This window comes from Melozone crissalis, unplaced genomic scaffold, assembly GCF_028551555.1.
Source record: "Melozone crissalis strain CALT ecotype California unplaced genomic scaffold, PUWL_Pcris_2 ptg000063l_1, whole genome shotgun sequence".
Lineage (NCBI taxonomy): Eukaryota > Metazoa > Chordata > Aves > Passeriformes > Passerellidae > Melozone > Melozone crissalis.
This window is the reverse complement of record NW_026535841.1, coordinates 4,455,319-4,482,362: the sequence shown is the minus strand read 5'-3', so window position 1 is coordinate 4,482,362 and position 27,044 is coordinate 4,455,319. Positions and strand designations below refer to the sequence as shown.

Genomic DNA, 27,044 nt, shown 5'->3' with positions numbered 1-27,044 from the left:
AACTGAAGAATGTGTTTAGGAGAGATGCCTAAACTATCAAAGGGTAGCACTGTTTTATAAGAGTATAGCTGCTCAAACAAGAGAGAGATTTTCAAATTTCACTCTTTCAAGCAATCCCATTGTATTATAGGTTCTTTGCTGCTTTTTATGATCCACAATTACCACAGGGCAGTTTACCCAGGAGAAAATCGTTGCCAATAAACAGAGTGCCAGCCCTCAATTTCATCTCCGAGGAAATAACACCTGCAAGATCAGTCAGGCCTGCTTGCTTCCCACGTCCTTGACTGCTTGTTCTGCTCAGTGTCACTTCAAGGTCACATTTTACACTCAAAAGGCTGTAAATTAATAATGATTCCTTAGTATCAAGCAGGGAATGGGACTCTCAGACATCCTCAGAGCCCACAAATGTGCCTGGCACCCAGATATATTGCTCTAAATACCCTGGGTTTCTCTGACCCCTTCTAGCTCAAACAGAGGATCATGGGCATCATTTGGGGAAGCTTCCTTCCTCAGAGCTGTGAGGATCTGTCTATAACCTGTGTTTTCCACATCTTTGTGACCACTTGCTTTGCTTAGCTTAATTCTGAAGTCAGAGGAGCAAATAAAGGGAGAGCAGACCCAAGGTCTGATGAACTTTGAACTTACTCAAATGTGAAGCTGATTAGCTGGAATAGAGAGAGCCAACACCACGGTCTAAACAGCCTGAAATTCAGCCCAGTAAACTCCTGGATCCAGGTCTTGTGTTCACATGCATCTTTACCTGTATCCATGTGAGAGATGGAAGCAGATTGAAATTTTCTCCTCCCCAGAAACACAGGAGTGTTTCTCCATTGACTAATGCTGCTGAGCTGAGAGATGACACAGAGGTTGTCCCACATCCTGGACCCCTGGGTTTTCCCCAGGTGCCAGGTCACTCCTCACAAGATAATTGCTTCCCATCATCAGCTAAAATAACTACATCTTCCAAGACTAGATTTACAGGTGCAACCACTTAAAAAAAAAAAAAAAAGTATTCACCCACAGTGAGGTAAATATGCAGGTTTATTGCAGCCAAGCCACTCCTTTCTGTGTCATTCCTTCTCAGACATCTGCTCGTGGATGTTAAAACCCCGAGCACCTTTGGCAGGGACACTGAACTGTGAAATCTGCAGCACCTGTGACAGAGGAGCATTCTTTGGGAAAAAAAGTTGTCCAAGGAAAAGCAGCAGCTTCAACTTGTGTCCCATTGGAGACAAGTGAATCTGAAGTTATATATTATATAAGACGTAGGTGATGACAGCAGTTTATCATTAACCTGAACCCTGCAAGAAGCACATAAGGAGAGGAAGAAGAAGAAAGCCAGAGAAGCAGCCAGGATGGAATCCATCATAAGGATCAACAATGCTGCAGACATCTCTGTTATTGTTCTCTACTTTTTGATAGTTCTGGCAGTGGGACTATGGGTATGTTGGGATTTTATTTTGTTTTACTTGATGAACAGGTAGATTATAGAGTCTTGGCAAAATAGTATAGTAAGTGAGAATGTGTAATTAGATAAAGATTTTGATGCTTAATTGAAATAATTAACAAGTGCATGGTGGGCAAAATGTGGGCACTTATTTACATCAGAGGGGATGGTGAGCCAGGGTGGCATCCCCATCCCTTTGGGTGGATGAATGGAACAGTGGGGAAGGTGCAGTGCTGGGGTTTGTGCGGGATGGAGCCCAGAGATGTGATCAGTAAAGATCAGCCAGGGTCCCTCAGAAACAGCTACACCTGAGTGGGGGCGTTTGGCCACGGGGCACTGGGGCTGCGGGAGAGCTGTGCTGGGAGGGGATGGCCTGGGAAACAGCGGGGAGGGGGAGCTGCAGGGCTGGGCAGGGACCGGAGGGGACGCGGGGTGCGCCGGGGTGGGGAGGCGGTGTGGCAGCACCCACAGCGCGGGGACAGGGACGGGAGCAGGGACAGGGATAGAGACTGGAACAGAGAATGGGACGGGGACAGGGACGGGACGGCAGAGGCGCCTCGGCCGAGACTCCGGGTGCAGTTTGAGGGCAGCGTTGGTGGGGCTGTGCCTGGGCTCCAGGGTGCAGAGCCATGGAGCCGGGAGCAGGAGCAGCCCCGGGCTGTGTCAGGGTGCAGAGCTGGGAGCAGGAGCAGCCCCGGGCTGTGTCAGGGTGCAGAGCTGGGAGCGGGAGCAGCCCCGGGCTGTGTCAGGGTGCAGAGCTGGGAGCGGGAGCAGCCCCGGGCTGTGTCAGGGTGCAGAGCAGGAGCAGCCCCGGGCTGTGTCAGGGTGCAGAGCAGGAGCAGCCCCGGGCTGTGTCAGGAGCCGGGAGCAGGAGCAGCCCCGGCCGGGCTGGCAGTTCCTGTGCTCGGCGCCTCCAGCCCGGCCGGCAGCTCTGCGAGGGGAGCCCGGAGCCCCGGGAACAAAGCCCCGGCAGCCAGGGCAGAAAAGCAGCGCTGGGACCTCAGAGCTGAAGCGTCTGAGAGAATGGGCCGATGCACTGAGCTCCAGAGGAAGACACTGAATTCGGGTTTCCCTGGGGCAAGCCCTCCTTGTCACCTGAACACCTGACTAGTGACAAGCTGAGAGGCGGGATTGCCCTTCAGGGATCCTCTGCTTTCCAGGAGCATCCCAGCTACATTTCACAGTGCAAAAAAGTCAGCTGCAGAACAAACATCCCTTTCTAACAACCTGGCAATATTTTGAGGGGCGCCAACAATTTACAGGTTGCACAAAGTGGACACAAACTTTTCTTTGCCTCTTCAGCACAGGAGCAGAGGCCAAAAATATAGTTAAAAATCTGAAGCCCCAGTCCAACAGAACACCTGGTTGTCTGGCAGGAGGGAGCTGGGTCCTACCATGAGAGTCTGGCTGTTACTGTAGTTGAACTTCATGTTAAAGATCTCTGACAATAAGGAGCTGATCTCTGGCTTCTCAGGCCATTGTGTGCTGAGTTAATTCCTGGAAACTTTTCTTTCCAGCCATGAAGACATTGTTACTGGACAAATACTTACCCAATTGCTGTGTGTAGTTAAATGTAAATCCATTGTGTTTACTTCCTTTCTTCTGCATTGGAAGAAAATACGTGGATAATTTCCCCAGGTCTTCTTTCTTTATTTACCTGTTCAAAGTCCATCAGAGATGACAATGGAAATCCAGTAAATAATGGCTCAAGATCATTAATAAAAATTTGAGGAACTTCCCTCTAAAGCCCATCCCTTGACAAAGACAACATGAGTTTGTAGCAAGGAAATTTTAGCTGGCTTCTTCTTTTGGAACTTCAGAGGGAATCAGGCACAATGCTGATATCACAACAAGGGAACAGATACCAATAGGGGCAGGATGGTATTGAGTAAAAAAGCTGCATACTTTCTGTATAATAGTAAACTTGCATATTATAGTCTGTTTTGATGCCTGAAAGCAAAGGCTTTTCACCCCAACAAAAAATTCATGTGAGCTTTTACTTGAGCGAAATTTTTTCTTGGTTAAATTTAATTTTATTTAGTGCTCACACTATAATGAAAGATGAAGGAATGAAACTTGAATGGCTAATGCAGGCCTAGATGAAAGAATAATTGTTTCATTGTATTGTTGTGTTTTATTCTGTTGTATTTTCTTCATCATAAGGTTGTTCTTTTTGGCCACTCTGTTTTTTTCACTTCACCCTGCCCGTGTGTTTTGTTATCCCTTCATTCAGGCTGTTTGTTCTCAGCCTGTGTATAATTGCCTAGCACACTTGAAATATGATTAAAACTTTCTTTTTTTCTTTTTTCCAGGCTATGTACTCCACCAACCGAGGCACAGTGGGTGGGTTTTTCCTGGCTGGACGGAGCATGGTGTGGTGGCCGGTGAGTGCTGTGTGTAAAACACAGGGTGTGCGTCTGCACTGTCTGTCCTGGCATATCCAGGGCTCTGTGACACTGCTGAGGCTGTGGTGGCTCTGTTGTGTGACTGCAAATCCAACCCTTTCTCCAGCCACTGGTGTCACAGGGCACACTGCACAAACAAAGCCACGGGATGGGCAGGGAGAAGTGCTGGGGGAAGTCGTCTCTGCTCAGCCCTGAGCTGTCTTGATTATGTGATCAACTTATTTGGCTATAAGTACATTGTTAATGTCAGTACAGACAAATCCAGTGCTTTGCCTTTCGTGCCACTTTCAAACTTTTCAACATTTGGACTCTGTTCTTTTCATTGCACTCAAAGAAGCTGGCTCATGTTAAGGTTATCACAGACAGGAATTAATTTACTGAAATTTTCCCCTTTATTGCTCTATTGTTTCTACTCTGTACAAGGAGAAAAATCCTGGAAATAGAAATGTTCTGATATGTTATTGGTAAAATATATTTTAAATGTATTTAAAGATTAGCTGTGGCTTACCTTGATTGTCTTCTGTGGAACTCTGTTATATTCCAAGGCAGAGAACAGGAGTCAAAACTACAAAGTGTTTTTAGCCATCCATCCTATCAGGCCATTTGGCAGAAATGATGTTAGATACAATTGTCTATTCCTTCCTGATCATACAGTCTCTTTAATATGAAAAGGAGACAACTTACACAAACCTGCATTTTCTGGATCACTGGAATACAGGAAATGGAATAGTGTTTTACATTATTCCATTTGTTTGAATGGAATTCCTTAACACCTCTGATCTTGCATTCAGTCTCAGAAAATGTTTCTGCACTTCATTAAGACTTGGGAGTCAAGACTCCACACACATTGATTCAGTTACAGGACCAGAAGACTGACAGTAAATATTGATTCCCTAAAGATTTAGGAATTTTTTTGAAGTAGGCTGCAGAAATACCTACACAGCTTTCAGTCCTGTGCTTCAGGGAGCTGCTCTCTGCCTTTAGAAGGCACTGGGACAGCCTCTGTAAGGACATGAAGGATTAAAGGCCAATGACATTAAAAGATTTCTTCATCTGATGTAGCAGATATAAGAAAGTTCAGGTTCCTTTGGAAGACTGAGGAAAGAGAATGTTTCCAATTTATTTTAAGATAAAACCCATTATTCTGGGAGAAGAGAAGAGAACCTAACAGAATACTCAACTGTCACTTTAATCAGGGGGCTGGTTTGAACCTTATGCAATTGTGTCTGCCTGGCAAGGGGGTGTGAATATCCTTTTGTGAGGTGTAAATGGAGATGGAGGCAGCAGGGCAGCCAAGCCTCACCATAGGAAAGTTCTGTGCTGCTCCAGTGGCACTGAGAACTCCTGATGATCCCCTGAGACCTGGGGGAGAGGATCTGACACTGATCCTCTGCCAGCACAAACCCAACAGAGGCTGCAAGCTCCCCTCCTCCAGTGGGAAGCCAGCAGGGATCAGCCCAAGCTCCTGCCAGGGTCCCCTCCCTCCTTCCCAGACTCTGGGAGCTCAGTGTGGACAAAGTGCTCAGTCCTAGATCTCCTCTTCAATCCTTCCCTCTGGAATGCCAGGAGGGGCTTCCCATGCCATAAAAATGAACCTTTCTTGCTATTCTTCCTCATATCACTCAAAATAAACAAAGAGCAAACACTCCAAAACCACAAACTAAATACCATGTCAGCAGCACCACCCTGGAAAGTTTGCCTTGGATAGAAAGAGCTTCCAAAACACCAATTCTGACAGCTTAGCAGGTAGATGGGATGTCAATCACCCAGAGCAAACTGGGCTGAAATGATGAGGAAACCAATGAAAGTATAGAAAGTTTAGTCAGAGATGTGATCTCAGCTCTGCAGCTGCTAGAGCTGAGTGTGATGTTTTACTTTGTGCTTTGATTTCTCTTTTGTGCCAAGTCAGGGCTAACCTGGGGTGGTTCTGGGTGACCTCAGTGCATTTCCACAGAAAGGGTGGGGGCAGTTGTTTTGCAAGAGGGCTCTTGTTTGTCAGATTTCTCCCCTGCCATTTCAGGATAATGACCCTTGTCATGTAATTGCTTTCTGGAACAGAGCAAAATGAAGAAAAAAATCCTAAAATCCTTCCACAAACTTGGTATAAATTTAATTGCCCTAACTAATTGTATTTTTCCGTTGTGGTCTGTATTCTATGCTCTGCAGGGCACCCACAAGTGGCATTTCTGACCCTAGAGGGAGGGAGGCTCATTAGCAGAGTGTTAGGATGTCTTACTGACAAGCTGGGAAGGGATTCCCTTCACTTAAACCATATCACATCTGTGCTTTGGTGGACTAGAGGAGACCCTGGTAATGAAGGGCTAGAGATTATTCCTGCTTTTATATGGATTTTGAATGTTTGTAGTCACTGGCTGTGATTGTGATTTGATTTCTCAATGTATAAAATAGGACCAAGACACATCCTGGGCCAAGTCTGCCCTGCTTTGGCTCTGATTGTTCTGCTCCAGCAGAATCCAGGAAAGCTGCTCAGCATTTTGCAGAACCAAGCCCAAGATAGTTTTCTGGCTGAGGTGAGAGTTCACTTCACTGGAATCACTGCCCTTGTGCAGTGGCTGAGCCATCTCAGTGGTTCCCTGGTTAATTAGGGATAAAGCTATATAAGAGCATTCTCCCAGATTACCCAAAACTGAAATCTGCTGTTGGTTAGTCATAACCTAAGAAATTCTTACAAAATGCTGAGCCCTTTCCACTCTCTTGCTGTGGAAACTGACTGAAGAATCTTCAAGAAACTGTCTTGGTCTCTTGGGCTTTGGGGGAAATATCTTCAGGAAAGACTCATGGCTCTTTAAACCCTCATAATCAGCTCTGCTTTTCCCAAAAAGACCCAGAGAAGTTCAAGGCAAGTGACAGCTCTGTAGCAAAGGGGCCTTGCCAGCTTCAGCTTCCTTTGCCAGATGAAGGAGTTGGGTTCAGCCAAATGCTTCCTGCCATGGTAGGACATGAAGTGTCTGTTCCTGCAGAACAGTCAGCTTTGGTAGCAGGAATCTCACAGCATTAAAGCCCTTCATGCACAATTAAAAAACCTCAAACTTTTAAAGCCTTCCTGCTTTTGAATTTTCTTCTTCAGGTTCTGGAGTTTTGCAGACAGATCTGTCTGCACAAAATTATGGGTTACCTTGTACACCTCAGTTCCTGAGGCATGAATAGGACAAAGAGTATCTGCTGGGCATGTGAAGCCAGCTCTGTTAGAGAGATTTACTGAACAGTGCTGCAGGGTCAAGGGCACTCCAAAGAGAAATGTAACTCAGCTTGTTTCTGGTCATGTACATTTAGATCTTTGTCAGAGAGATAGGAATTAGGGGAAAAAACCCAACAGATTCTTGCTTCAGCTGTGCTCAGCTAATCTTTGTGGCCATCAGAACTGACCACTGGCATGATTTCTCTGATCTTTGCAGCCAGGTGAGTTTTACATTGTCTCAGGATTTTGCCCACTTGCTGAATCTGACACTGCTATGAGGAACCAGGAACAACAATTCTGCTGTGAATAAGACTTGCATTTCCTTTTCTTAGGTAAAGTAGAATGAAAAATTACCTTGTCAAGTTCCATGCAAAAAAAAAAAAAACAAAACAAAAAAAAGTGTTACATCAATAGTTTTCAGGGTAAAAAGAATAATGAAGTAATCAAAGCAAAGCTCTGATAGAAAAGTAGAAGTTCAGTGAAATGGATTTCTGCAGAATCTGTGAGACTTTCCAGCTGGCTGGGAGGTGTTTCTGCTTCAGAGCACAAACTGGGGAGGTGTCAGATCCTCCTGAGCCTGAGCTATACCAGGTTTGTTGGAGCACAGACATTTTGATGATTATTGTCCATCCATCCCTCCCTTAGTACACTGGGAATTGTAAAGATGTGGCTTAATTGGGTAATAATGCAATTCATAGAATTTTCAGATTAATTGGGAAAGAAGAATAAACCCCACACTTCCTTCTTTGGGTCTCAGAGCCTTGGAAGTGTGGCAGTAATATTGCATTTCCAAAGGGACTTAGGGTGATCCCAAAAAGCTCAGGTAGGAGAAGCAATGCCTTTGCATCAGAGTGAAGTCACAAGGTGCAGGGTAGAGCTGTTGGTTAAAGAAAAGCATGAACAGCCTCAAGGGGAGGAATGAGAGATGTGTCAGGGAAGAGGGGTGTGAGAAGAGCTTCTGTAAGAGTGATACCTCAGGGGTGGCTCAGGGCCTGTGGGGTGAGAGGATCCCCTGTGCTCTAAGGATCAGTGGGAAAGGGTTTGGTGCTGAGCTAATGCCTCCAGGAGGGGGGGCAGGGGATGTGCTGCTGGCAGGTCCTGGCAGGGAGAGGAGCCACAGGCTGTGCATTCTGCACCCTGCAGCTGCCACTGCCTGCCCAGTGCATCCACCCAGCTGGGAATGGCAGGGCCAGGATGTCACTGCATCCTCCTCTTCATGAGGAGAGCAAGGTGAAAGAGTTAATGAATAACAGGAAAAAACACAGTGATCATCATCTGTTTCAGGGTGGTGGTACTTCTGCTGAACAGAGTGCTCTTGTTAGGGCCTGACCTCTTAAAATTTATTAAAAGAGTTAATGTTCCACGTTTGCCTCAGGTTAGTTCAGGTTTTTCATCCTCTTTCCCTCTCAGCAGCTTTTGTCCCTTTCAACCAACTTTGTTCTTCACCTTCCCTCCTGGATCTGCCTTTAAAGTCAGTTCACTCACACATTCTCTGAGAACAGTTAACACTGCCAGAAGATTGTTTCCCTCTGCCATTCCCAGTTTCAGCCCAGAGTTTTTAAGATGTTCAGCAGCATCTACCAATGGCAAATCAAGAATTCCACTAACCAGCCTTTCCAGTACAGAAATCCCACAGCAGTAAGTTCTCCAGCAAGGCAGCTCAGGCCCAGAGCCATCTGCATTCTTTCCTCATCCTTAAAATATGGCAGATGGGGAATTTCTCTTCCCCATCTGGCATCAGCAGCCAGTGGGGTGTGAGGGTGTTTGGTCAGCACTCTTCTTGCTGTGGCCATGCTGCAGATTTAAGGGTAATCTGCATTTTCCTGGCCATGAAGCCATATTCTCCTTGGTTTAAGGGTAATCTTAATTTTCCTGGCCATGAAGCCATGTTCTCCTTGGTTTAAGGGTAATCTGCATTTTCCTGGCCATGAAGCCATGTTCTCCCTTCCCAGCTGTGTGACATAACTGAAACTTATTTTTAAATTGCATCCATTATTAATATATGTTGATCTTAAAGTTCTGCTGCACTGGATGTTCCTAATTCAGAGAAAAAAAATTAGGATGCGAATGTGGGATCTGCATTCACATTGTTTTGTCCTTGTGCTGGTCCTGAATATGTTGGTACTTTTGCATTGGTTTGGTTTGGTATTTTTCTTTCAGTACAATATTATTTTAGATAAATGTGAGAACACAGCATCAGCAGCATTGCCTGCAGTGTGTCCTGGGGTTTCAGGCACTGAGCCAAAGCTTGTGCCTGTCAGTTCTCAAAGTTCCTCTTTAGCTGCTTCTGTTACTTGGATCTGCCTTTAAGCTCTTGAACCAGGAGAGGGAACACATTAAATAAAATCAGAGATTAATGAGGTTAATATTTTCTGGTGATTGCATTTCTAGTAACCTAGATTTAAGTTTAATTATTTATCTCCAAGGAAAGTGTTGGGCAACAGTGCTAATGCTTAGTAAAAGTGATACTTTTTTCTTCCCTATCATATCTGGAAAACTGTTGCTGTCACCAAGAGGTTAGAAGAAACAGAGGTCTTTTGTTTGCCAATGTTTGTTGCAAAACTTATCAGTCCTGTAGAAATGTCATATGACCAACTGGTTACAGTTCTGTAGGGCACAACTGGCTTTTAGAAATGTGTAAAAACCCCAAATCCAGAACTGAGTGAACTTAGAATCACAAATTTCCTGTCCCAGCAAAAGAACAGTTTGTCTGCAGAAAAAGACTTGAAGAAATCAGGAGATCAAACTGATGGAAGAGAAAAACAGTAAGCCTGGAAAAGAAAGAATGGAACCCCCTGAATTTTATTTGTGTGTTGCAAATTAAAATAGGGGAGGATAATCTATTTGTTATCAGAGATCAGGGCTGTGGGTTGAAGAGTGTGGTTGTTATTTCTGGCTATGCCATAGCTCTGTAGAATAAATCTGCTCTGCAGGGGTGGATTTCTAGGATGAAATCCTTCATCCTCCCAAAACTCAGGGCATTGTCCCTGTGCTCCCAGCCACATTGATTGAATATTTGCTGCTATTCAAATCAGTTGGACTCAATGATCCCTGTGGGTCCCCTCCAACTCAGGATATTCCATGATTCAAATGAGAGCATTGGAAGAGGGCAGCAGAAATTCCCTTGCCTGCTTTTTTATGTGGTTTTCTTTTTAACCCTGATTATTGTTGTTATTGTTTTAGCTTTAAATGTAAGGATGTAAGGAAAGAATAGAGAAGAATAAAAAAATGTTCTCTTCCATTTTTTCATCTCAGAACTCTTCCAGCTTCCTTGTCCTCTGCCCACAATACTCAATCAAATCCAACCTCTTTTTTATGCCTGACTTCTCACCCTGCATCTTTCAGTCCCTGATCCAGTAAATCATCACTGGGTATTTCTGCTGCCTTTAATGTGTTCATTTTGAGGAAATGAAGCTCAGTCCTTTTCATCTTTTCTATTGTCTAAGTTACTTAATTAAGAATTAGATCTTTGTGAATGGCTCCTGCCTGTCTGCAAACCATCAGGAACCTTGCATTTTTTCAGTCTCTCCCCGTTCATCAATTCCCATGTTCTCCCCACTGTTCTGTTTGTATGACCAGTGCAATATTTGGGGGTCTTAAAATCCAGCACTTCTTAAATATAACTCCTTGATTTACTATTGCTCCTGGCTTCCACTTTCTCAGCAGACATTCCTGCTCTGCAGCTTTCAGAATTTAATTCAGTAATCAAATACTTCTGGCTAACAGTGAGCCAAGTCCAGCTCTCAGCAGGGGCACAGTTGGATGCACAGGCTGTGCAATATGGAACAGGGAGTGCAGGAATGACAGCTGGGGATGCCCTGCTCATTTCCTCCTTGAACAAGGAAGATCACAGTCTTCCTCCCTGATTGCCTGGATATCATCCCAATGCCAGCTTGGCAAGCTTTGCAAACATTTAAAAATCTATATTGGTGTAATGGGGTTTTTGACTCAACTGGAAGATATTTGATTCACCATCCTCTTCTCCCTCACTGTTGTGGATGTGGTGCTGGGGGCTCTGGTTTCAGTGGGAGTCCTGAAATCTCTAAGGGAATTGATTGTCAGTCATTGCCATCAGCACCACCACAGACAGGCACGAGTTCAATGTGCCAAATGAAGGGGATTTTTCAGCAATTCCCATGAACATAAGAACCAATTTTTGTTTTTTCTCTTTGCAGATTGGTGCATCTCTGTTTGCCAGCAACATTGGCAGTGGGCACTTTGTGGGAATAGCAGGAACAGCAGCAGCTGGAGGAATTGCCATTGGAGGATATGAGTGGAATGTAAGTGCCATATATGTCAGGGAAATACTTGTGACATCTGGATCATCTGCAGAGCTTAATCAAAATAACATTGCCCAGTAATTTAGGACTGTCAAAGTTTGTGCTTGGCAACACTTGTTTTCTGCACAGACCACTAAGAGCCAATGTAATCTAGGATTTAACCTGTCTAAGCCACTGGAGAAGGTGACACTTTTCAGTTGAAGCTTTTTAGAGAGTATTTGAACCAAATAAGTTGGTGCATTTTCTCCTCTATGCATATAGTTTTATTACTTTTAAAGTATTTGTGAACAACATTTTCAGACTGCAGGATGCTGGGAAGAATTTATCAGGCAATCCATGGTAATTTTTGCAGCATTTTGCTATGTAGAAATTATTGAAGATGCTTTGATTTCTTCACAGGCTGTATGGAATTTTGAACATCCTGCACAAGCACCTGCATTCCAAAAATCTTTTCCTCTTTACCTTCTCCTTCCTGTAATTATGCTCGTGTTTTGCTTACGGTTCCAGTACAGGGTAGAGCTGTCACATAGCATTGTATGTACCACTGATAGCTAAATGAGCTTCCCGGAGTAGCTTCCCGGAGTAGCAGGGTCAGCGTGAACGGAGACTGCCCTGAACCACTGCGTCCATTTCCTTGTGCTGTCAGCCATGAGGGTGCGGCTGACAATGGCGTTGTTGTGCCTAATTCACCCTCGGGGAGGGAATTAGCCATGGCACAAAGGGCTGAATGAGCCTCCACAGGTCGATACTTCCCTGCATTTATTTCTGAGCAGCAAAGAACCCTCCCACCCTGGGGGATTTGGCTTTGTGCTCCTCAGCAAGTGAATGGTTGCTGCAAATAATCAAGTGCTGGTATGATAGAAATGTTTAAGGAGAAGGACAAAGCTTAAAATGAACTGAGATGTGCAGTTTATCTGTCAGCTCCCTCTTTTTGATTATATCAGGCCTATGGCAGGCCTGATTCTCCTTTTTCCAGCAGAACAAAGCAAATTAAAACAGAACACAAATCTCTCGGGTCCATATCCTTCTTCAGACATCTCTAACACTTTATCTCCTGCGAGGTTCCTACTGGACCTGTATCAGCCCACAGTGAACAGGGAAGCAGCAATGAGCTCTGGGGGTGTTTGAGCAGACGCTGCAGAGTTCATGACTTAGAGTGGCCCAGCTAACACACATAGCAGGAGTAATGAAAGTAATACCAAATTTGACTGTTGTCATCCTTGTGTACCCCTGATCCATTCAAATTATTTCTATTTTGTATCAGAATAACAGCAGAAGCTGACCCAGTATTTCTTGTCCATCTTACAGTTTTGACCTAAGGGCAGAACTTAAAAGATACAGTTTAAAAGCCCTCTAAGCCCTGTGGACAAAATAAATACTGAGTCCAGCTCTGAGGGCAGGAATTTGTTTTGTATTTGTTGATTTAAGTATGTACAACTCAGTATTGGACAGCACTCCAGCCATTTAAGTCAGAAAACTGTGGCACTGCTAGAAGTAAGATCAGTAATTCACAGAACACACATGGACACACAAAATATACTATTAAATTGTAATATAACAATACAGAATATTTTACAAATTGCCTGTGGTGCATCCTGTACAGTCTGTGAAATTGTTGTAAAGCATTCAACCATGCTGGGCTTGCTCTGAAGAGAGCTGGGATAGTCTGGTGCCACTGGTGGAGCTGTGACTCAATACCAGAGGGCAATCCTGTGAGGAGAAATCAGCTGGTTTTGTAGAAAATACAAATCATGTGTGCTTTCTTGGGACAGCTAGCATGAAACCCAGGCTACATTATACCTGATGAAGTTTTTAGCCAAGATTCCATCCCCAAATTTTCAACTGTAAATCAGAGGTCAGAGCACAATCTCCTCCCCCCACACCCCTGCAGTGCCCAGGTTTTTGTGATTTCACTGTTCCCCAGCTGCTGTTTGATCTGATAAATGGTTTTGGGAGCAGTGTCTGGATACAGGAGCTAATTCAGCTGATCTTGTCTTGGCTGCAGGCTCTGATATTTGTGGTGATTCTGGGATGGATCTTTGTACCCATCTACATCAAGGCTGGGGTAAGTCAAACCACTACATTGCATTTGTCAAACCACTACATTACATTTGTCTTTGCTGCTCATTTCTGCAGCTCAGGGCTGGAGTGCAGCAAACTCATTATGAATGGCACGAGATCCCAGTGTGCCAGAGCAGCACTTTGTTGTATCTGTGTACTTGAAAAATGAGGATTCTCTGTTCTAAGACCTGAGCTGGGAAGTACTTGGTGCTCTCTCCTTGTTCTCCTTTGATTCCTGGAGCTGCTGTTCCTTGAGGCTGCAATTACAATCTCCTAAATTTGTGCTGCACTCTCAGAGTATCTGAGTACCAAAAGTCTTGCTCTAATGTGATTTGCAGCTGTTCCCCATTATGTGAAAGCTCCTCTGCCTCCCCAGGTGGTGACAATGCCAGAGTACCTGAGGAAACGTTTCGGTGGGAAACGGATCCAGGTCTACCTGTCAGTGCTGTCCCTCATCATTTATGTTTTCACAAAGATCTCAGTAAGTGAAACTTTTACAATTTCTTCCATTCTACACTGATCTAAAGAAAAGAAATGCCCTTTTACAATATTGCTCTCACAACTGCCCAGCCATTCCAGGTTTGGAGCTCTCGGCTGAATGAACAACTGTAAAAGTGTGATTTTGTGTTTTCTTTATTCTCTCCAGTGACACTCTGTGCTGCAATCTAAGGTTTTTTCTTCCTTGCTACTTGTTGTGCTTTGTCCTCTTTTTAAAGTTTTAGGGTTTACTTTTACATTTGCTCTCTTCTAGAAAACATCAGTGTGGAGGGAAATTTGTATTGTATTATGGTCTGTTATCTTAGGGGTCTGTGAAACCCAGGGCAGGAATTTTTGTCCCTAGATTTCATATTTATCTGTTTTAGTATCCTCTGATGAACATGCCATCAGTAATATAGATGAGGGAAAAGAGCAAGGGGACTATGGATAAAAAAAGAATACCAAGAATTAGAAAATGGAAGAGTGGGGAAATGGAAATAAGGGAAATTGTAACAACTGAGGTGAAAGGAGGAAAGAGGAGAGATTCTTTTAATGGGCAAGTGATTGGTGTAAACTTTAAGGTACTATGAAGTTAATGTTTATTAAGTAAATGGATGTGTTTCTGTGGAGTAGTAAAGGGAGCTGGTATTTTCCATATGTCTTGAAAGTACCAAGCTTCTAAGGAAGTCCACAGTTCAGGCATACTTGAGTCTGTTGTTTTGCAGAAGTTGTCATGGCAGATTAGTCTTTGCCCTCTGAATGGGAGCTGAGTGATAATAGTGCAATTTAAGCTAAAAGATTGGCCTTTTGCTCTCATTCTCACATTATAACTGATCCTTAGAGAGGTTATAAATTAAACAGGTTGGTGGCATGAGCTGGCCTCAGAGCTGGATTTCTGTATATCTCAAAAGGATTAGAGATTAGATTAGAGCTCATCAGAATCAGAACTCCTGGGTACAACACAGAGTTCTGCACGTTCCAGCTGCAGAGAAACTCCTCCAGTCAGAGACTCACAGCCCTTTTCAGCAGCACATGTTGGTGCTGAGCCTATCAAGGTGCTACACAGCTTCTGAATTTACCATCCAGCTTTGGCTCCCAGCATGAGTCATGCCTGAGGCTCTGATTATGGGATTTTTCACTGTTTCACTTGGAGTGTCCTGTTTCCAGGGAAAACAGGTTCTGCATTTAAGCTTCCAGTGTGTCCAGGAGGATCAAACACCCTCTCCATGGCCAAGGACCCATACAGCAGCAGCAGGAAGTTACCTGGGCCCCACTCCACCATTGCCCCCCCCAGGTTCCCACCACCGCCTTTACTCCAGGTGTTTGTGGGGAAGTGCATGGAGCTGGGTCTCTGTGCTGTGCAGGTGACAAACATGGTGTTCAATTTCCTCTAAGCATTTCTTTTGTTCCCCCAGCTGCCCTGGGCAGCTGTGGCAGTGTCTGTGTCTGTGCCTGTCCAGGTGAGATTCCTGCAGTACGGACAGGTCCCTGCACTGCTGCCTTTGGATGGGCAGGATCTGCCCAGCACTGATTCCCCTGCTCTGTGTGATCCAGGCTGGCAGAGCAGGCAGTCCCTGGAGGTCTCAGGAGCTGTCAGAGGAGCTCACGGGAGGTTTTGCTGTGCTGTGCTGTGCACACCGTGCCCACACGGTGGCCAGAGCAGGGAGGGAGGGCAGGGCTGTTCCCTGGTGGGCTGCAGGGAGCTGTGCCGGGGGGAGAGGCACAGGCAGAGCTCCGTCCCCACAGACACGTTGGATATCCATACACATCCACCTGTTGACAGAGCCATTGTGCTGTACTTCCCGCAGAGCTGCCTTGGCAAACGCTCCCTTGTGCTCTCTGGGGCTCTCAGATTTGGTAGAGGAGGATGGGCTGCTGCCCTGCCCTGAGTGGGTCACACCCACCAGCAATTCCCACTGCTTCTTATCCTTGCAGAAGAGTGGCATCTCTTGCTTCTGGGGTAGTTATTTCATGTGCTTCTTCCTTGCTGGGTTGAAACATTATGGAGTGTACTTAATAATATCATTATAACAATGCTTTCTAGGGAGGCAGTGTGACTCCTGCTGTGCTTTCTGGCACAGTGCCACCCCCAGTGAGGATCAGATTCCCTTTGCACACCTCTCCAATGTCCTTGCCATTTCTCTTTCCCTGCACATTTTCCGTGGGTTTTGTTGATTTCTTACCTTGCTTTGTGGCTAATCAGCCACTTGACAGACAAGGACAAGGAGTTCATCCTTGGGATCAGGACACATGTGATTTTGAGCCCAAAGGATTTCTGTCATCCAGGGACCTCAGCTGCTCCTGCTCCCTAAGTGTGCAGCACATTGTGAGTAGTGTCCAGAGCAGCTTGCAGAGGCTTTTTAGCCACCAGTGTTGACAATATTGGTCATTCTGCCAAAGGAAATGGCCTGGTAAAAATAAAGTCTTGATGGATAGTAATAGGGTAAATTATGACAAGACAAAAAAGCAATTAAGATCTGAATGTTTTTGCAGAAATCAGAAATGGTAAACTGGAACTTCTAAATCTCTTACAGCATTTTCTCTCTGTTCATTGTGCATCATTTCAGCAGGAGATCTATGGGCAAAGACTTCCCAGGGAAAGAGGAAGAGGAGAGTCACCTTCTCCTAGGAGTGCAGAGTGCAGGGGTTGGAGCAGGTGCCCCTGCTCTGGCACCCACAGGATAAACTCAGCTGGCACTGGTCTGACCAGCTTTGCTTTGTGATCCCTAGGGAATAGCCTGGGAATAGCCGGGAATAGCCTGGAGTGAAAAGGAAAGAGTGACTCTAATTAGAGATTAGCTAAAGATTGTCTATAGAACAGTATGAATGGAGAAACAGGGCAATATTGGAAGGCAGTGTTCTTACTGGGGAGGAGGAGCAGTGAAACTGGAAGATAACTCAGCAATTTGAAGAAGCTGATACATTTCTCAGAATGCTCAATAATTAACTATACATTTCTTTGTGGGAATCATTTTAGGCCCATCAATATTTAATGATATGTAGGCTAAACTAAAGCCAAGAACAATAAAAGGAATGTCTGGAACATAGACTGATTAGTGGTGTGAAAAGATAGGAAACAGATTACCAAAGAGAAATGGGGCAAAGGATACGGTCTGACAGCGACTGGGGCGAGAGCTACAGGTCCTGGTTCCCAGTGCCAAAGAAAGGCTCTAAGAAATCTGCTCCAGAGGCAGTTCCGGGGTGGGAGCTCTGCTGTGCCTCCCACTCTGCTCACAGAGCAGCCCTGTGCTGTCAGCACAGCGGGGCCGCACAGCTCCAGCCTCTTCCTCCTCCTCAGCAGCAAGCAGGGCGAGCTCCTGCCCTGCGCTCTCAGTTTCGGTGTCCCGGCAATGAGGATGGTTTTTCTCTCTGGTGTCCCCCAGGCTGCTTCCCTCCCTGCTGGGGGGTGTGCCCTGCCCTGCCCTGCCCCGCCCCGCCCTGCCCCGCCCCGCCCCGGGGCAGCAGCGAGGCTGGGCTGTGACCCCCGGGCCGGCCCCTGGGGGAGGCTTTGCCCAGGGCTCGGGCAGAGCTGTGTGTGTGTCTGCCTGCTCCAGCTGTGTGTCTGCCTGCTCCAGCTGTGTGTCTGCCTGCCCTAGCTGTGTGTGTGTGTGTCTGCCCCAGCTGTGTGTCTGCCTGCTCCAGCTGTGTGTCTGTCTGTCCCAGCTGTGTGTCTGTCCCAGCTGGTGACCCTGGGGGCACTTGCTGCCAGCTGAGGGTGGCAGCCCTTGTGCAGAGCCCTCTGTGGTGCTGGGGTTGCAGGGCAGCCCATGAGCTGCATGCTCAGGAGCAATGAAAGCAGAATTTACAGTAAGGCATCACAAGTGCAAGGGGCAGATTATTCTGATTGCAAACTTGTGTAAATACCATTGATGCCAATTATCTCTGAATCAGGAAGTGATTTAATGGGATTAAGGGCCCAGTGTTACTCTGAAACCTGAACAATCCCTTCCTTACGTAAGACCTAAAGGTTTCCTCTCTTAGCCAACTGCTGTCAATTCTTCTGACAGGAACTTAAAACTAGAGACCATATAAGATGTTTGCCTTCAGTGCAAATGCAGCATTTGTCCTGAGCCAGCAGGAAGAGCTACACCACACATGAGCAGCAAAGGGAAAGAGATTTGTGGGGTGACACTGAAGGAAGAGAACTGTCCTGGAGGTGTCACCCAGTCCAGCCCTGCACACAGCAGCAAATGGAACTCACATTCTCTTTCAAACAGTTTGTTCTGAATCTGTCTCTTAGTGCCTAAGTACTGAGCAGTGAGGTAACTGTCTAGAGAAAAGAACCCTGTTTAAAAAGGCCTGGGAATTCTCTGGGAAGCGTTACACCTCTGGTACTAAGAACGGCACAGTTCTGAGGGGACACTGGCAGGTACACAAAAATGGCTTCTATTTTGATTTGTGTGTGCAGTACTACAAGGGGCAGAGTTGAGTATTTCAGTGCCCTCATCATGGAACTATAATATATCACCATGAACCCAAACATGGCTGAACCTACCATTTTTCTTTTCTAGGCTGACATCTTCTCTGGAGCTGTATTTATACAGCTGGCCATAGGGCTGAATCTTTATTTGGCCATAATCATCCTGCTTGCTATTACTGCTCTTTACACCATCACAGGTGAGTTTGCAGAGCAGTCTGATAAATCAGAGATGTTGAGGGAGGCAGAAGAAAGAGAAGTGGAGAAAAAGGGAGAAATGAAAACCTGAAAGGGGGGGGGGGGTTATTTATAGTGGTCCTTGAAAGACAGAGGTGGTGAAAAAGGGAAAAAAAGAAAAAAGCATTTCCACTGAGACATTTGCCCGGGCTAACTCATTTGTCCTGACTTCTCTGCCATCAGGTGGCCTTGCAGCTGTGATTTACACAGACACCCTACAAACATTCATCATGGTATTGGGATCCTTTATTCTCATGGGATTTGGTAAGTAAATCAGGTGAATTAAACTGGAATGTTCAGCCACAAATCTTGCAGTGGCTGCAGGAATGAATCCTGCAGTGTGAAACTGTTACCTTAACCAGGAGGTTTCAGCTCCTGTACCCATTTATCAGGGAAGAAAGCAGGCATGTTGCCAAAAGTCAGGCACCTTTAGTCACTGAGTCTCTGTCTCCCGAGCACAAGGGAATGTGGAAGGTAACAAGCAGCATCCCATGACAGGATTTTTATGCCCACATCAAGGGGACTTTTCTCCTCACACTCTCAAGCTTTGAGATTTCAGTAACAAATCCTTTATTGCTCCTGTTTTTTTGTGTGTTTCAGCATTTGCTGAGGTGGGAGGCTACGAGGCTTTCATGCAGAAGTACATGGCAGCCATTCCCTCCAACGTGTCCTACGGGGGCACCAAGGTGGATCCCGCCTGCTACACGCCCCGCAGCGACGCCTTCCACATCTTCAGGGACCCCATCAGTGGGGACCTGCCCTGGCCAGGGCTCATCTTTGGCCTCAGCATCCTTGCCATGTGGTACTGGTGCACTGACCAGGTAATGTGGGAGCCCCATGCCCTGCTGAGGGCAGACACAGAGCTCTGTGCTCCAGGGAGATCCTCCCCTGCAGTGCAAAGCTGGGCCACAGAGCTGGCTGTCATTTCCAGGCTGGTCAGTGACTTCTCAGTTCCTGGTTTCAAGGCATCTCTCACATATAGGAAAAAGGAATGGGTGTTCTTTCAAACCTTCCTCCACACCTCTGCCCAACAGATACCCTCTCTGCCTCCTTTCTCATTTTTTATGTGTGACCATGTGTGAAAACAGAGAGGTTGTGCTGTGAACACCTAGGAAACCATGGAACAAATGGCCCTTGTTAGACTGGGTCTAGATACGATTCCCTTTTCAGAAAGACAAGTTTGTTTCCTATATATGCAGCTTTCATCTTTGCTTGCATAGTCTTGGGGGGAATATTCTTTATATGTTTGGTCTTTCAGCCTGGAGACTCTTCCCCAATCATCCTTCCTTCTGTCTAAAACTACTGCCAGTTTCCCCAAGAGATCACACTGACATGAGTAAAGAAAAAGGTGCTCCTGCTTCTGCAACATGTAAATGTGTCTCTAACAAATGATTTCTCTGCATCCTAAATTGTGAGAAAGATCATCTTCATGATTTCTCAACAAATTAACAAAATCCCCAATGTAACTGTATTTACTGCTCTGTTAAATATTCTATTCCTTTTTGGCTTTTTAGTCTGTCAGCTTTAAAAACTTCTTGTGAGAGAAGTTTTACCCCTCAAACACACAGATAAGTTGTATTTTCCTTTACTTATTTCAAACATATCCTTTGATTTTCATGTAGTTTTCATTTTTCCTAGTGGCAGAAATGCTAAATAGGCTCTTTTGCTATACAGAAGTTAAGAAGTACCTTGTATGGGGAACATGGCATGGTGTGATCATGGAAATGTTCTAGCTGCCATGTGTCATTGGCAGGTTATTGTGCAAAGATGTCTCTCTGGCAAGAACATGTCCCATGTGAAGGCTGGCTGCATCGTGTGTGGGTACCTCAAACTCTTGCCCATGTTCATCATAGTGATGCCTGGAATGATCAGCCGGATTTTGTACACAGGTATGACACAGATACAGAAATGCAAAGCTCTTGCTGCCTGCCTTTCATTGCCAATCTCTGTCCCTTCCAAAATACCAGTTAGATTGTCATCTTCTCATCCAAGTGTCCAGGCACCTTCAGCTAACTGCACTGTTAGAAGCCACAGGCCTTCCTCTTTTCCCTGATCCCAGGTTTCTGCTAATAACTATTGCTGTCTGTTTTAGGGGAAAGAAATTCCACAGGGTCCCTCCCCTGCTGTTTGTCACAGCCTCACTGTGACTGAATGAGTGGAAAATGCTGTCCAGGACAGATACTGTGCTGGAGGGACAGGGCCATCAGTCACAGACTGCAGGGTCTGGGCCATGGGCAGTCCCAAGGGCAGCATGGGGAAATGCCACTTTCCCATCTCCCTGACCAGCACAGTTTGGCTGTGTTTGGCAGCAGGCAGAGGAGAGAGGTTCAGGCTGCAGGGAGTGGGCTTTGTGTTCCTCTGCTTGTTTTTCTACTTGTGTTGTTCAGCCCTGGTCTGACAAATGAGCGCAGATTTGCTTTTGACCTGCAGCACATGTCAGTATTCTCTTAGAGAGGAAGGGAAGAGGCTTAGGATCACCTTCCTCCCTGTCAGCAAACCAAGGATGAAATCAAATGTGTCAATCCAGTGGCTCAACACAAAAATACATTCTAGAAGCTCTGTTAATTTGGGAGCAATCTGTTGTTTACATGACCTTGTCTCAGCGTCTCATTATCCTCCCCTCAGATGTGGTGGCTTGTGTTGTGCCTGAAGTCTGCCAGCGCTACTGTGGCACCTCAGTGGGCTGTACAAACATTGCTTACCCAAAACTGGTAGTGGAGCTTATGCCAAATGGTAAGACACTGTCTGTGTTTGTTGTTTCTTTATTTTAGGAAAGCCAGACTGTAAAAACAAGTGAGAGAGGGAGTCCAAGACCCATATTTAGTTCCAAAATTCTTGCTAGAATGATGTACTATTAACCAAAGGGGTTGTCTGTATTAGCTGTAGGTGCAGAATAGCTCCACACTGACAGTGTCAGCTTTCAGCTGGCTGTGTGCTGAAATGGTGAAGGAGCTCCCTTTTTGTGAAGGTAAAATATAACCTGCTTGGCCAATGATTTATAAAAGACTCTTTGCCAGGATCTCTGTGTTGGAGGCCTATTCCAACACAACCCTAAAGGGATGGGTGCTGGTTCATAAGGCAAAAAAGCCAGGTTGTGATATTACAGAGACCATGGCACTTCCCTGATTGCTTCCCTGATCCCTTCCCATCCTTTGATAACTGTTGTAAAAATCCTGCAGTACTTCCCTATGCTCTGTGACCAGGCCAGACCATCTGGAAAAGTGGCTCACTCTGGTTTTCAGACAGTAAAAGAAACTTGGTTTTTTTGGCAAATATCTGGTTCACAAATATACTACAAGCAAGTGAGCACTCTCTTGCAAACAAAAGGAACAATTTTTATATGGTTGGGAAAAGTCTGCTTAATATTATTTTCTTATTCCAGCATTTAATCAGGCAGAATTCACTAAAGAAGTAGCCACATGCTAAAAGCTCATGAGTTTCCCTGCCACTGCTGTAAATAGCTCCAGCAGGGGAATGTCAGGCAGGATTTTATGTCAGGCAGGTGAATGTGCCAGACACGCTCAGAGCTGCCCGATGAAAGGGTCGGGCAGACAGCGGGTGCCGGGTACCGAGGCTGCCCACGGAACGCTCCTCCCTCCCCGTGCCCGTCTCTGTGTTCCAGGTCTGCGGGGTCTGATGCTGTCAGTCATGCTGGCCTCCCTCATGAGCTCCCTGACATCCATTTTTAACAGTGCCAGTACTTTGTTCACCATGGACATTTACACCAAAATCCGGACGCGGCCATCTGAGAAGGAGCTGATGCTGGCTGGCAGGTGAGCGTGGCCGAGCCCCCCTGCTCAGCCCCGAGCGCTCCCCGGAGCCCCTCCCCAGCCCGGGCCCGGCTCAGCCTCCCCGGGCCCGGCTCAGCCTCCCCAGCCCGGCTCAGCCTCCCTGGGCTGCCCCAGCCTCCCCGGGCCCGCCCGGCTCCTTTGGGGACAGTGCACCCTGCTCCCCGAGGAACACAGAGTGTGCAGGAAGAGCTGATTGTCACAGCTCCCCACTGCTGTTGCAAGGAAAATCTTTTCAATTACCTTCCTGGGCTCCGTGCTGCAGCAGGCTGCAGCATCAATGAATGGTTCTAGTTCATCTGCTATTGATTTGTCTCTGGACATAACAACCACAGCAGAAAAGTGATTTTGTGTGTTCTGATTGCATATTTAACCATGTGCTGATGGATATTTGATGTACACAATACCCAACTTGGATTTCTTTTGTTTGTTCAGTGCTAATTTGCCATTATAATTGATTTCACTAGTTGAAATACAAAATGAACATGTAAATTATTGATTAATTGATGTTCTTTTTTCTTTCTGATAGATCATAGATACTTCTAAGCAGATGACTAATTGAATATCTGGCTGTATTTACAGGGCATTCATGTTACTCTTAATTGGCATCAGCATTGCCTGGGTTCCTGTGGTGCAGTCAGCTCAGAGTGGGCAGCTCTTTGATTATATTCAGTCTATTACCAGCTACCTGGGCCCTCCCATTGCTGCTGTTTTCCTCCTTGGTATCTTCTGCAAGCGTGTCAATGAGCAGGTGAGTGCAAATTAGGAAACAGGTATGCCACCTGTTCCTTTAGGAACTGGGAGAACTCTGGGGGTTTTTGTTATGAGCAACTTCCTGTGTATTTTAATCCCAGTATAGCCCAGGGATTTTGTGTCTCCATACCCCAAAGCCTCAGGTTTCAGGGATGAGTTAGATAAGGTTCTTTCATTGTCTGATACACAAACAGTCACCTAGGAATTCATAGATAGCTCTGAAGCTTAGGTTCTCTATCACTTTGCCAAGTGTGTTAAAAGGATAATCTATTGACACATAGCTGAAAGTTTCATTTAGGATATTGGTCACCAAGCTGCTTTACCAAACAAACCATGTCTTACCTATCCTGTCCATCTGGGTTTTGAATATCCCCAAGAATGGAAACTCCAAAGTGTCTCTAGGCACTGTTCCAATGATCAAGCACGTTTACAGTAAAACAACAAAAACCAAAAGTTTAAACAGAATTTCCCATGTTTCAGTTTGTGCTCACACATAGCTGTGTGTCTGTTACACTTTGGGCTGCAGTTCTGTACACCAGGCACCCACCAACAGCACTGGGAATTAAATAATTACTCAGGGCCATTAGCAGGGAAAGCAGACACACATTTCAGAAAGGATGACACAACGCTCTGGCTGGCTCCATCGTGCCAGAGCTGTCAGGGATTAAGAGCTCAAAGGTAAAAAGGTACGAGAACAGCCCCTGGGGTGTGCAATCCATGGCTGAAACCTGTCCTGTAGGAGGGCAGAGTTGTGTGGAGCCAGATGGACTGTGAGAAATGGTCTGGACACAGTCCTGAGGTGTGCCTGACATCTCAGAGCTGTTCATTGCCCCTTTCATTTGGACTCATACACTGAGCTGTAAATGAGGTGACTGAAAGCATCTGGGTTAAAACCCACATTCCAAAGCCACTGTAGCACATAACTCCATCCATGTTTCCTCCAGCAGCTGTTTATTCAGTTTATTTCCACGCCTGAAATGACTCATTTTGATCCCTTCTTGTCACACCCTTGTCTGCAGGGTGCCTTCTGGGGCCTGATCATTGGGCTGCTGGCTGGACTTGGCAGGATGATTTCAGAGTTTGCCTATGGAACTGGCAGCTGTGTGGCCCCTTCCAACTGCCCCTTCATCATCTGTGGCATTCACTACCTTTACTTTGCACTGATCCTCTTTGGGGTTTCTGCCATCGTCATCCTGGCAGTCTCCTTCATGACCAAGCCCATTCCTGATGTACATGTGAGTATCTCTGATGTACAGTGAGTATCTCTGATGTACATGTGAGTATCTCTGCTGTACAGTGAGTATCTCTGATGCACATGTGAGTATCTCTGATGTACAGTGAGTATCTCTGATGTACATGTGAGTATTTCTGATGGACATGTGATTATCATTGATGTACAGTGAGTATCTCTGATGCACATGTGAGTATCATCACTGATGCACACGTGAGTATCTCTGATGTACAGTGAGTATCATCTCTGATGCACATGTGAGTATCTCTGATGCACATGTGAGTATCTCTGATGTACAGTGAGTATCACTGATGTACAGTGAGTATCTCTGATGTACATGTGAGTACCTCTGATGTACAGTGAGTATCTCTGATGTACAGTGAGTATCACTGATGCACATGTGAGTATCTCTGATGTACATGTGAGTACCTCTGATGTACATGTGAGTATCATTGATGTAAATGTATAATCACTGATGTACATGTGAGTATCACTGATGTACAGTGAGTATCTCTGATGCACATGTGAGTATCTCTGATGTTCAGTGAGTATCTCTGATGTACAGTGAGTATCTCTGATGTACAGTGAGTATCATCACTGATGCACATGTGAGTATCTCTGATGCACATGTAAGTATCTCTGCAGTCCTGCTCCTCAGGAGAGGGAACCCAATGAAAGCACCAGTTCATACCTGGTGTGTTACCCCTCGACACCTCAGCCTCCCCCAGCATACAGCTCTTGTAAGAAAGGAAAGGAAATAGTCTTCATTTACCTGTCAGAGATCTCCAGTGACTGCTCATAGCCTGGGACACCCCAGGCACTTGGGATGCTGTGGCTTGGAGCCAGCTCAGGAACTGGCCAGGCTGCTTGGTCTCTGTGTGCTCAGCCCATGATCAAGCCCAGTCCTTTTGTTCCGTGGCAGCTCTACCGCCTGTGCTGGGCCTTGAGGCACAGCAAAGAAGAACGGATTGATCTTGATGCAGATGAGGAGCAGGACAGAGCTGATGAAAAAGATGATGAATCAGGTAACTGTTGAATACCTAGAGATTCTGTAATATATTTGAGTATCCCTGTTTCACTCCTGAAGGAACATTAACATGCTTGATAGATGAAGACACCCTCCCTCTCCCCAACAACAAATCCTCAGCCCCCACAAATTTAAATGGCTCATGAGTTGCCTTTTCTGATCTCTCAAGCTCAGTGTAAATCAGAAGTGAAGTGGATTTGAAGGGAGGAAATCTTGTTCTCTTGGTATCTGGGTGGCAGCTCTAGGACTGAACCAATGGCAAAGCTGTGAGTCAGAGCACTGTGCATTGACAGAACTGTGTGTGACTCCAGCACTGGGAGGGAATTCACCTGCAAACAGTGGGTTGTGGTCAGGATTGAAGGCACCATGAAAACAGACTGCAAACCTGCCCAAGCTCCTTTTCATCAGTATCCTCAAATTAATTTATTTGTCTTTCAGTTAAGAGCGTAGAATGTATTGAAAAAATGGAGTTTAAGCTTTGAAGCACATTTGCTTCTCCAATACCAGGCCAATCTCTGGGCTGCAAAAGGCCCAAGTGTCTTCTCCAGAAGGCTCTCTTGGAACATGTAGAAAAGCTCTCTTTTCTCAGATGAGCTGTGCAAAACCAATATTAACTCGATCCTCGTACTGTTTTGTACTAAAATGCTTCCTTTAATTGTGACCATAAACCAGAGCAGGAATGCCCTCAATCCCAGAGATGTGTGTGTGCCATGGTCTGTACTCACCTTTCCTGACCAGTGTTATTTCTTCCAGTTAATGAGGAAAACCAGGAGGAGCCAGGATGCTGCAGGAAAGCTTACAACTGGTTCTGTGGCTTGGACCAACAGAAGGCCCCCAAACTGAGCAAGGAGGAAGAAGAGGCACTGAAGAAGAAACTCACAGACACCAGTGAAGTGCCACTGTGGAGAAACATTGTGAACATCAATGGCATCATCCTCTTGACTGTGGCTGTGTTTTGCCATGCCTACTTTGCATAACCCCCGATCACAGTCCTGAAATTGTACTGCATTGTTCAAGCAAAAATGGTGGTTTGTAGATTTACTCAATTAGATACACATTGTATTTTCATCATCTACATTTGTAAAACATCAGAGTGATTTACTCACTGATTTTGTGATCATAATTTCAACAATTTAAAGCTGAAGGCCACTGGGATTTCAAGAGAGAATTTCTATTTAGGCATTGAACCAATCCAGGGCTGAGGTTCAGAATTTCCATCCAATATTCTCTCTGCTTATGATACATTTCATATTTTAGGTTCAGAACAAGGCTGCTTGAGCCATATTTCATATCAGGTTTTGTGAACTACCTTTTAGGGTTCATGACACTATTTTGATTTTCATCTCCCTTCCTCTGATCATTCAATTTTCCTTTTCCTTTGGCTATGATAATGTGCAAAAAACTGACAACCACTGAGGGACTGTATTACAAACTCAAATTAAAACATTGCTGCTGTCCCCCCAACATGGGATATCTTAAGTAAAGGGTTTATGCACATATCAGTGTATTCGATATTATATATAATTTTCCATTATCAGTTTTCTCCCCTTTTTCTCACTTCCCACTGGGTTGTGTTCCTCAGTTGTCAGTGGAACACTCACCTCTGAACCGATCACATTTTGAAACTGGGGAACACCTGTCTTGATGATCCTAAAAAGAATTTTGCTTACAGTAGATTATTTGTTTAAGGTTAACTTCCAAAGGTCCTCCTCTCTTGATATT

At 45.5% G+C, this 27,044-nt stretch overlaps 1 protein-coding gene across 3 annotated transcripts; it reads left to right on the top strand.

Annotated features, from left to right (window-relative positions):
• The first annotated feature begins 1,366 nt into the window (after window positions 1-1,366).
• On the top strand, window positions 1,367-26,596 carry SLC5A1 (solute carrier family 5 member 1). Of its 3 annotated transcripts, none has more exons than XM_054288676.1 (15): window positions 1,367-1,442; window positions 3,760-3,831; window positions 11,227-11,331; window positions 13,337-13,396; window positions 13,769-13,873; window positions 18,381-18,486; window positions 18,707-18,787; window positions 19,124-19,344; window positions 20,277-20,412; window positions 21,149-21,256; window positions 22,146-22,296; window positions 22,894-23,062; window positions 24,084-24,299; window positions 25,218-25,320; window positions 26,076-26,596. In XM_054288676.1, the coding sequence occupies exons 2-15, from the start codon at window positions 3,763-3,765 to the stop codon at window positions 26,297-26,299; spliced, it is 1,854 nt and encodes a 617-aa protein (XP_054144651.1). In that variant the 5' UTR covers window positions 1,367-1,442; window positions 3,760-3,762; the 3' UTR covers window positions 26,300-26,596. The 3 variants fall into 3 exon arrangements, with proteins under 3 accessions (XP_054144651.1, XP_054144652.1, XP_054144653.1); XM_054288677.1 differs by having other exon boundaries at window positions 25,218-25,326; XM_054288678.1 differs by lacking the exon at window positions 21,149-21,256.
• The last annotated feature ends 448 nt before the right edge of the window (window positions 26,597-27,044 follow it).

What these genes read in the sequence shown, in the direction of transcription:
- SLC5A1 (XM_054288677.1), top strand. Translation starts at nt 3,763, where the DNA reads ATGTACTCCACCAACCGAGGCACAGTGGGTGGGTTTTTCCTGGCTGGA. An exon ending in TGCTCTTTACACCATCACAG is followed by an intron (nt 18,487 to 18,706) that starts GTGAGTTTGCAG and finishes CTCTGCCATCAG; the next exon opens with GTGGCCTTGCAGCTGTGATT. An exon ending in AGCCCATTCCTGATGTACAT is followed by an intron (nt 24,300 to 25,217) that starts GTGAGTATCTCT and finishes GTTCCGTGGCAG; the next exon opens with CTCTACCGCCTGTGCTGGGC.